The sequence below is a fragment of the Candida theae genome, assembly GCF_024610275.1.
Source record: "Candida theae strain CBS 12239 chromosome Unknown scaffold74, whole genome shotgun sequence".
Taxonomy (NCBI): domain Eukaryota; kingdom Fungi; phylum Ascomycota; class Pichiomycetes; order Serinales; family Debaryomycetaceae; genus Lodderomyces; species Lodderomyces theae.
In genome coordinates, this window is record NW_026261443.1 from 24,082 (window position 1) to 34,586 (window position 10,505).

The 10,505-nt window shown below is 39.7% G+C and overlaps 4 protein-coding genes across 4 annotated transcripts; 2 read left to right on the forward strand and 2 right to left on the reverse strand. All coding sequences in view use genetic code 12, as the record gives it.

The window, feature by feature from the left end:
• Positions 1–201: 201 nt before the first annotated feature.
• Positions 202–5,019, forward strand: YCF1 (ATP-binding cassette glutathione S-conjugate transporter; the record flags this gene model as incomplete). The annotated part of the gene is made up of 1 exon (XM_051752831.1): positions 202–5,019. One exon carries the CDS (start codon positions 202–204, stop codon positions 5,017–5,019), a length of 4,818 nt encoding a protein of 1,605 aa, XP_051608099.1.
• A 96-nt stretch (positions 5,020–5,115) lies between these two features.
• KGF57_003415 (uncharacterized protein) lies at positions 5,116–6,258 on the reverse strand (the record flags this gene model as incomplete). The annotated part of the gene is made up of 1 exon (XM_051752832.1): positions 5,116–6,258. One exon carries the CDS (start codon positions 6,256–6,258, stop codon positions 5,116–5,118), a length of 1,143 nt encoding a protein of 380 aa, XP_051608100.1.
• Positions 6,259–6,408: 150 nt separating this feature from the next.
• KGF57_003416 (uncharacterized protein) lies at positions 6,409–8,655 on the reverse strand (the record flags this gene model as incomplete). Its single annotated transcript, XM_051752833.1, has 1 exon — positions 6,409–8,655. The coding sequence occupies one exon, from the start codon at positions 8,653–8,655 to the stop codon at positions 6,409–6,411; it is 2,247 nt and encodes a 748-aa protein (XP_051608101.1).
• A 1,167-nt stretch (positions 8,656–9,822) lies between these two features.
• On the forward strand, positions 9,823–10,338 carry KGF57_003417 (uncharacterized protein; the record flags this gene model as incomplete). Its single annotated transcript, XM_051752834.1, has 1 exon — positions 9,823–10,338. One exon carries the CDS (start codon positions 9,823–9,825, stop codon positions 10,336–10,338), a length of 516 nt encoding a protein of 171 aa, XP_051608102.1.
• Between the last annotated feature and the right edge of the window lie 167 nt (positions 10,339–10,505).

The following is a 10,505-nucleotide window of genomic DNA, read 5'->3' on the forward strand; positions in this document are numbered from 1 at the left end:
CCCTACATCAGATATTGCTTTTGCTTACTAAAGACCGCACAATTTTTCAGCTTTGTTTTTTTTTTTTTTTTTCGCTTTTTTCTTCAACTCTTTATGAATGGTGGTTAAAACCGCAGGGGACAAATTCATTATTCATATCGAATTCACACCAGTTAAAAAAAAATAAAACACAGCTAAACTGTTTTCGACACTGAGTCACAGATGGAGCAACAAATTGACTATTCATCCAGCTGGAACCCATTTTCAATCAATCGATGGGATCTGCTTACTCAGATTAACGTACTAGCCATCAGCAATGGCAAACACGACAACACAACTACGCTCCCTGCAGAGTCATTTACTGTTTCGACATGGCTACCACATTGGAAGCTTGTCAGCTGTACATCGAAGCATGAGGCATGGGGTCCATTATCTGGGAAATACAATGATTTGACTCCATGTTTTCTACAAGGTATACTATTTGGAATCTCGTCATTACTCATGATTATTATTGGATCGTACCAGTTGCTTCATTTGAGAAACAAGAGGATAAAAGTAGCCAACAGGGTTGATTGGAGCTTCTATGTCAAGTTGTTGCTTGTTGCCATTCAATTGGTGTTTCAAGTTGTATTAGCCGTATCGTATCCTTTACATGAAGGAGGTATAATTGAATCATCACTCGTGTTGAATATAGTAGCTACAGTGGTGGCTTTGGGCATTCACTATTTAGAACAGTTTAAATCAACAGTTCCCAATGGGGTGTTGTTATTTTACTGGCTATTCCAAATAATTTTGAATTTGGGGAGAATCGTCAACTTGCAATTGCGTCATCAGTTTGATCTGCAATTTGCAGTGTTTGTGGTGTTGAGTACCGTCAATGCATTTGCAGTATTAATTATCGAGACTGTATTCCCCATGAAACCAATCAATTACGTTCAAAGAAACAAATTGGTGTCTCCATACGACCGAGCCAATGTATTTTCAAGAATCACTTTTGATTGGATTGGAGGATTGATGAAACGCGGATACATACAGTTCCTTACTCAAAAGGATTTACCACCGCTTCCCAGTGATTTGAAATCAACCACAACGACAAATGAGTTTGACTATTATTGGAATAAACAACCAGCTGGGAAAAAGTCCTTGTTTTGGGCAATCTCCAAGGCATTTGGTGGACAGTTTCTTCTTGGTGGTGTTTTTAAAGCAGCTCAGGACTGTTTTGCATTTATTCAACCCCAATTGTTGCGTTTGTTGATTAAATTTGTCAATGATTACTCACAATCGATGAAAGGGGGCGAACCGTTACCCTTGACTAGAGGATTGTTGATTGCAGTGGGTATGTTTGTTGTGTCTATAGTGCAAACAGCATGCTTGCATCAATATTTCCAAAGAGCATTTGATTTCGGAATGAAGATTAAGAGCTCATTGACGTCTACAGTGTATGACAAATCACTTGTGTTGTCAAATGAGTCAAAACAAGAGTCTTCAACTGGTGATATTGTAAACTTGATGTCGGTTGATGTCCAAAGATTACAGGATTTGCTGCAGAATTTGCAAATTGTATGGTCAGGTCCATTTCAAATCATCATTTGTTTGTATTCATTGCATGGCTTGATTGGAAATTCAATGTGGGCTGGTGTTGCAATCATGGTGATTATGATTCCTTTAAATGCAGCAATTGCTAGAAAACAAAAGCAATTGCAAAAGACACAAATGAAGTATAAGGATAAGAGGTCGCGGTTGATTAATGAGATCTTGAACAATATCAAAAGTTTGAAGTTGTATGGATGGGAAGTTCCCTATTTAGACAGATTGAATTTTGTGCGTAATGATTTGGAATTGAAGAATTTGAAAAAGATGGGGATTTTCATGGCCACTGCCAATTTCACTTGGAATTTAGCGCCATTCTTGGTGAGTTGTTCTACATTTGGGGTATTTGTATTGACTCAGAAAAAGAGCTTGTCTACAGATTTGGTGTTTCCGGCATTGTCCTTGTTTAACCTCTTGTCATTCCCATTAGCTGTTGTCCCCATGGTTATTACAAACATTGTTGAAGCTCAAGTAGCCGTTGGAAGGTTGACCAAGTACTTGACCAGTTCTGAATTGCAGGATAATGCTGTGGTCAAATTGCCACCAGCTACCGAATTGGGCCAGGTTGCAGTATCGATCAAAAATGGTACATTTCTTTGGTCAAAGGCAAAAGGGGAACAAAACTATAAAGTAGCATTGTCTAATATCAACTTGATGGCGAAAAAGGGACAATTGGATTGTATTGTGGGCAAAGTTGGATCGGGTAAGTCATCAATCATACAAGCCATCTTGGGTGACTTGTACAAATTGGATGGTGAAGTGGCCTTGCATGGGAAAGTAGCTTATGTTCCTCAAGTTCCATGGATTATGAATGGTACAGTCAAAGACAATATTCTCTTTGGTCATGTGTACGATGCAGAATTCTATAAACAAGTGTTAAAAGCATGTGCCTTGACGGTTGATTTGGCGATTTTGCCCAAAGGTGACAGAACCGAAGTTGGAGAAAAGGGGATTTCATTGTCGGGTGGTCAAAAGGCAAGATTGTCACTAGCAAGAGCAGTTTATGCTCGTGCCGATGTCTACTTGTTGGATGATCCGTTGAGTGCTGTTGATGAGCATGTTGGAAAGCATTTGGTGGATCATGTGATTGGTCCACTGGGTCTTTTGAGAAGTAAATGTAAAGTGTTGGCTACGAATAATATCAAAGTGTTGAGTATTGCTGACCATTTGCATATGGTCAGTGGTGGACGATTGATTGAGCAAGGTACTTATGATGATATTATGAAACAAGAGAATTCAAAGTTGAAGTTGTTGATTGATGAGTTTGGTAAAAAGAGGGAAGAGTCGCCAACACCTACCCCATCGACTAGAAAGAATGTTGATGGCGGTGGTGGAAGTGAGAATAGTAAACTGAATGCTGAAGGTAATGAAGACGGCAAAGATTATGAGGTTAAAGACGATGATGTGAATTTGGAAGACTTGGACTCTGATTGTGATATGGATGTAATCAGCTTGAGACGTGCTTCTGAACAACCTTTGATTGCTGATGATGAACGTGACGATGAAATGTATCAAGAAGAACAGCAACAGTTGGAAGAGGAAGAGGAAGATGAAGATACCAAAGCTAGAAAAGAGCATATCGAACAGGGTAAAGTAAAATGGGAGGTATACACCGAATATGCCAAAGCTTGTGGTCCTGTGAATGTCATTATCTTTTTGGGGTGTATCATTCTTTCATACTTGGTTAATGTTAGTTCCACATTCTGGTTAGAGCATTGGTCGGAAATCAACACAAGGTATGGATACAACCCCAACGTTCTCAAGTACCTTGGTATTTACTTTCTTTTGGGTATTGGATACTCCCTCAGTTCATTGATTCAAAACATTTCACTTTGGATTTTGTGTACCATTCAAGGCTCAAAGAAGTTGCACAATTCAATGGCAGTCAGCGTCATGCGAGCACCAATGACATTTTTTGAAACTACGCCAATTGGAAGAATCTTGAATCGGTTTTCCAATGATATTTACAAAATAGATGAAGTTATTGGAAGGGTGTTTAACATGTTTTTCAGCAACACGGTTCGAGTATTCATCACTATTGTCGTCATTTCGTTTTCAACTTGGCAATTTGTGTTTTTGATTTTACCATTGGGAATATTGTACGTTTACTACCAACAGTACTATTTGCGCACATCAAGAGAATTGAGAAGATTGGATTCAGTTTCGAGGTCTCCTATTTATGCCAATTTCCAAGAATCGTTGGTTGGGGTGTCGACGATCCGAGCATATGGGAAAGAAGAGAGGTTCAAGTTTTTGAATCAATACCGTATTGACGAAAACATGAAGGCGTATAATCCAGCAATCAATGCAAATAGATGGCTAGCTGTGAGATTGGAATTCTTGGGGTCTGTAATCATTCTTGGAGCTGCTGGGTTGTCAATCCTCACTTTATCTTCAGGTCATCTTACCGCGGGTTTAGTGGGATTGTCAGTGTCGTATGCTTTACAAATTACCCAATCCTTAAACTGGATAGTGCGAATGACTGTTGAAGTGGAAACGAATATCGTGGCGGTTGAAAGATGCTTGGAGTATTCGAGATTAAAGAGCGAAGCACCAGAGATCATCCCTGACCGTCGCCCACCTCATGCATGGCCTCAGGATGGTGAGATTAAATTTGAACATTATTCAACAAAGTATAGGCCCGAGTTGGATTTAGTGTTGAAAGACATCAACATTGATATCAAACCAAAGGAAAAAATTGGTATTGTTGGAAGAACTGGAGCTGGTAAATCATCAATCACATTGGCATTGTTTAGAATTATTGAAGCATTTGAAGGTGATATCAATATCGATGGAATCAAGACTGATACAATTGGATTATACGATCTAAGACACAAGTTGAGTATCATTCCTCAAGACTCGCAAGTTTTTGAAGGTACAATTCGATCTAATCTTGATCCAAATGATGAGTACTCTGATGATCAAATTTGGCGTGCATTGGAGTTATCTCATTTGAAGGAGCATGTGGAGAAGATGTATGCTGAAAGGGATGTGGAAGCAGGTGAGACAACAACCGATAATAACAGTGGTTCAAGTCAATCACCACAAGATGTCGTTCATGGGGCTGAAAAAGACCGCGTTGAAACACCATTGGATGTGAAAATCACCGAGGGAGGTACAAATTTATCCATTGGACAACGTCAATTAATGTGTCTCGGTCGAGTATTGTTGAAATTAAACTATTCAAACATTTTGGTTTTAGATGAGGCCACGGCGGCAGTTGATGTTGAAACTGACCAAATCTTGCAACAAACCATACGTACTGAATTCAAAGACAAGACAATCATCACTATTGCCCATCGTTTGAATACGATTTTGGATTCTGATCGAATCTTGGTTTTGGAAAAGGGTCAAGTTGCCGAATTCGATAAACCTCAGGAGTTGTTGAAGAATAAGGATTCATTGTTTTATTCCTTGTGTAAGCAGGGTGGGTTTATTGAAGAGGAGTAGAGTATGGAGTTATATTTATATATCCAAAGAGTAAATAGATGCAAAATTAAACTTTCTGTTTTATTTTCTTTTTTTTTTTTTATTCTTTTTGTCATCTCAATATTCACTTCTTTTGCGCAATGTAGTTACCGGGAACATCTCAGCATACTCAGATTTGGCTTTGACATCGATTGGAATCAGATTTGTGTCAATCAATAGCTCTTGTGAAGTTCCGTTGAGGAAGTTCAACCGTTGCAACACCGCCTCAGACTCCAATGAAACGTAAATGGATCCATTACCCACGGTGAATGTCACACAATCCTCGTTTAATAGTATTACCTGGTGTACAATAAGTGTATTGTCCTTGTATGCCAACACAATCAAGCACGAAGTGCGTTCGACCAAAACGACAAAGTACTTTTCATTCTCATACTCGACATATTCAATCTTGGCAACACTAATCTCCTTTGGTGAGTCTTCTGATCTATATTTTTCAGGAGGGAAATGAGCCTCGTTCAAAAACGGACTCACAACACCCTTCAAGTCAAACTTACTCAACAATTCCCCAGTATACCAATTCCAAACAAACAAGTAATCATCACCGCCACCAGAAACTAGCAAATCACCCACCAAACAAAGCTGCGACACAAACTCCTCGTGCCCCTGTAAGAACAGCTTGATGGCATACGCCTTGGGATAATTCGAGACTCTAATATGTTCATCCCTATCACTCGTGATCAAAAATGGCTTGTCATTGTGCACACCCACAACCACATCTGTTAACATACTGACATGACCTAAAATAGGCACCAAATCCTTCTCAGCAACAGGCGGGTTCAGATCAATAGCGACAGTGTACGCATCACCAAACTTGTCCGCGACAATCGCAACTCCATCGTATGTGGTTATAGCGTAAGGGCGTTTAGGCATTGGTTGTCGTTTACTCAATGTCAAGATATTGTCACTTTCATAATCTAGGGTGAATACAAGCACAGACTTGTCTGAATCCGTAGATGCAACAAGATGCGACTCAGTCAACGATAAACATTTGATATGGTTGTAGATTTGAACCTTGGATGAAATTTGCTTGCCTGTTCGTCTTTCCAATTGATGGTTTCGATGTGTTGATTGCTGATCGTCGAACCAATGGCCAATTACTTTTCCTGAGGATGTGTTGTAGACAAGAATGTGGTTTTGAACAGCAGCAAACAAGAGTTTGCATTGCCTGTTTGTTCGTAGGAGTTGGAACGGATGCTTCATTGTGGGAGGGAATGATTGTATCGATGAGCTTAAAGAAAAAAAAAAAACAAAAAACAAAAAACAAAAAACAAAAAACAAAAGTCGAGATTATGTTTCTGATAAAAAAGGAAAATTGCGCTTTTGATTAAGCTAGCTATTGTATGTACATACTTACCATCCCTTGAACCACCCACTCGACCAGTTTGAGTTCAGCTTGGAGTCTCGATTGGTATTCGCCTCTGTCTCGGCCTTAGTCTCTAGTCTCTGCTCATTATTGGCATCGCCGCCATGGGAAACTCCCACTTTCTCGAACCCAGCCACTAATTCATCCTCAATTTCCGCCTTAGTTGCCCCAGTATCATCATCAACAATAAACTTGTGTGCCTTGGACTCGCCTGTCACCGGGGCTGTAGCTACCGCACCGTCTGACGTTTGTGACTTTAGTTTCAAGGTAGTGAAAAAATTGGCAATGTTTCTATTAATTGATCCTCCTCCTTGTTGTTTCAATGAATGGCCGATGTGAACTGGCTCGATAAAATTAAATACAAACTCGTCCGCCATAGCATTCCATATTTGGAAATTTTCAGTCTTTTCCCACTCTCGAATGTAGCTTTTGCTGAAGTCGTCAATTGAGCCTTCATTGGCATCGTCGGCTGCGAATCCCGGTGGCGGTTGAAAGAACCGTTTGGCATATTGATGGTATCTAATGACCGATATCAATGAGTTTATGTAATCTTCAAATTGGTATCTAATATAGTCATCGTTGCCGATGTAATCCTTGGAGTCAGGATGAATTGTGCTGGTTATGTGATTAATGAATTTCTTGTCCGGGTTAGTTAGTGTAAGGTAATCTGGTTGGGATAAAGTCTTTGGGTACGTTACTTCATTAGTATCCAAATTGATCAAGACATCCACCCCATACGAAGTCGCTTGATTCACAAACAACAAATTGGAACATCCAATCATGAATGACTTGACCTTCAACTCACTCAACTGCTGAAGTGGAACGTATGGATTCCAAAATGAGTTTTTGGTTGTGAATATTTGCAAGGGAAGTCCAAAAAATCTCAACATTGATGCTCTATTATTTGAGATTAGCGATTGTGGTTTTTGTAATGGTCCATTTGTTTCAACATAATCTATGAGGGGACATCCGGAATCATCCAAATTATTAATTAAATTGGGTATTAATGAGATCAAATTATTTTGAAATTGTGTCAAGTTTTCCAAATTGTCGGTTGAGTAAATGAGAATCTTCTTTTCAAGAAGTAAGGCTTTGAATATAATCATAAACTTGGACTTGAACTTCAAGATCGATGATCGTAGATCTAAGTTGACATAGTATTCTTCTTCCTGTTCGAGGTCAACATGCAACTCATTATCCACTAGCTTATACTGGCTATTCAAATTGTCGAATAAATGATCCAACACTTCAGTGTTTTGTAGGCTTTCCTGTAAGAAGTAACTCTTTGTAATGATTGACAATTTTTCCTTAATCTTTGGGAATATTGGTTGTTTGCGTACAATTACAACCACAGCTTTTTGGACCATAGATCTGGTGATATCCTTATTTCGCTCTCGTTCTTCAGCTGACAACTCACTAGTTCGTACCTGTCGAACACAAGAACACCCAAATAAAGTTTTCAAATGACGAGGATCGCCTTGATACTCGTTCAATGAATCAAAATCATCAATAGATTTCCCCTGACAAAAGTCGTAAACTAGGTTGAAATTCAGAAACGTTTCCTCAAACAAATGAGATCCATCGGGTAGTGCTTGGAAAGGAATGTTGCGAAACAAATCAGGAGTGTAATTTGGATGATAGTTTGATCTCCACCATTGTATTTCTGGACCTCGTTGATGATGGAAATCAACAACACACATGGCAAATATCATGTCATCTTCTTGGTCAACTGCATGATCACTATTGTGGCCACTCTTTACAGAGAGTACTGAGTGAGTGCTTGCTTCACTGTTGCGCTTAATTGGTAAATTCCTAATCTGTATCGACTTCTTTCTACCTATAGGTTGCTCAACTTCGGACTTCTTGACCTCTTCAGTCGACAAGTTCTTATTTGAACCAATTCGAAGTGGTCGGCATTGGAACCCATCTTCTGTGCTTGTGGTGTTGGCGCTTGAACGACGCTTATCTGGTGAAAATGATGCAGTCGCACCTGAAGGACTGGTTGATATCAGGGAAGTGGATGATAGCCTGTCACGTTGTCTGGCTAGTCTCAATGGACGTAATTCTCCATTTGCTGGTGGTGCCGATGCACCAGATTTCGTTCTTTTCGGTGTAGACGTTGTTGACGCGGATGCAGATGACGACGTTGTAGCTGAGGAGATGGTTGATTTTTGTGGTGATTGTGTTGGTGATAACTCGTTTTCTTTCCAGGGATCACTTTCTTGTACTGACATGGAGGTGATTCTGAGTCAAAACCTGGCCCTTCAATTGTTTCTAAATTGATATGCTGTTTAAATATTCACTTGTTAATGATGCATAGACGAGGACGGATTGATTCAAGAATGTTTTATTTTTCTCTCTCTCTCTGTTTAAAAAGGAGAGATTTTTTACTATGGGAGGTTATTCCTATGCGTTGAGTAGAATGAAGTAGTCCCTAACTCATCTAAATGGAGTCTTTTCTTTGGCTCCTTTGTGCAGACCTAGGAGAGCACTAGGGTGGCTTACGATCACCCCATGGTATCAGCTTGACTATAAGGAGCACCTTTGCGAAAATCAGCCTCATTCCCAAAGAGCACCTTCTTCGGTGCCGACAGCTAACCTGAAGAGGGTTTTCAATATCACCTTCTGAGACCGGGTTGATTTTCTTGACTCGCAAATGTTTTGTAATTTATTCTGTTTAGTCTCTAGTGGGGATAGAGTAAACCAATGTACTTTTTTATTTTCATTGATATGGGTGCAAAAAACAAAAAAAAACATGAAAAAAAAAAAGTTTACATGAATCACCAAAACGTGATGCAAAGAGCCTAGAGATGCTTATGGTCGAAAGATGCCACTGCTAATTCTCAATCATGAAAGCGACCAAGACAATGGGAAACTCAGACGTGAATTTGTAGTAGTTGACAGAGAATAATAGAAAACCTTATCTTTGAATAACTACTAACACGCTGAGAGGAAATTTAAACATACAGTCACATGAGAGTAGAGGCTCCCAGTTTGTAAACCAACCACTCATTACAAAAGCGTGATTACAGCAATGATAAATAGATAAAAACTACGCATAGATACACATTTTTTTTAATTGTGTTGTAGAAAATGTCAAAAAATAGAAACAATTCTCTTTTGGTGAAGAGATGCGATTAGTAGCAGTTTCTATAAATAGATTTTTCACCTTCTTTTTTGCACCAAAAATGTATTTAAACAACCCATCTACCCGTCTACTGTTACCCTACCAAACAACACGGCATATACCATTCTAACACAAAGTGAAACTGAAGAATCCATTCCGTGATATAAAGGAGCACCCCTCGGATCCCCACCAATAGCCAAAACTATAACTACAAAAATAGCGTTCCCCTTCTGTTTCCATTCCTCTCCAGTTTTCCGCCAACTTGCACATCATCATGCTCATAACTCCTCAAAGTGAGGATCACGGTTCCGTAATCGGCACCGCAATTAAACGATACTACTACGACTACGACTACAACAGCGGATGGTACACGTGGAGATGGCTATTATGGCTTTTGGTATTGATACCGGTATTCTTTATCATTCTCATGTTTTTCTTACGAAGGAGAAGCCCAACCACTACTGTATACTACCCATCACAAGATGTGAATCAGCAGTACTACCAGGGGCAATATCTGCAACCGCAACCACAACCACAACCACAACCACAACAGCAGAATTATGTCCCTCCTCCGTATCCACAAACGTATCAGACTGGTGGCTATAGCCACTTTGACAGTGACGCATATTCCAATTACGGTCCAAGTGGAGGTGCTGGTTATGCAGACGGTGCTCAACAGCAAGGTTACTATCCCAAAGACCAGCAAGAATATAGCAATGGTGGTGTTACTGGTCGAGAGCACCATTATTCTCCGCCTTCAGGACCGCCTCCTGCACATGCCAAGTCGTGATTAGAGCAAGTGCAGCACTAGTGGCTCTTGTAGTTAGTGAATCTAATGCCCCTACTTTTCTTTTCTTTGCATACAGGTTCATATGTTGTTTTAATATTACGTTGTTTCTTAAAGTATGTGCGGATTTATCCGAGAAATTGAACATTGATAACCAGCAAAATCCATTC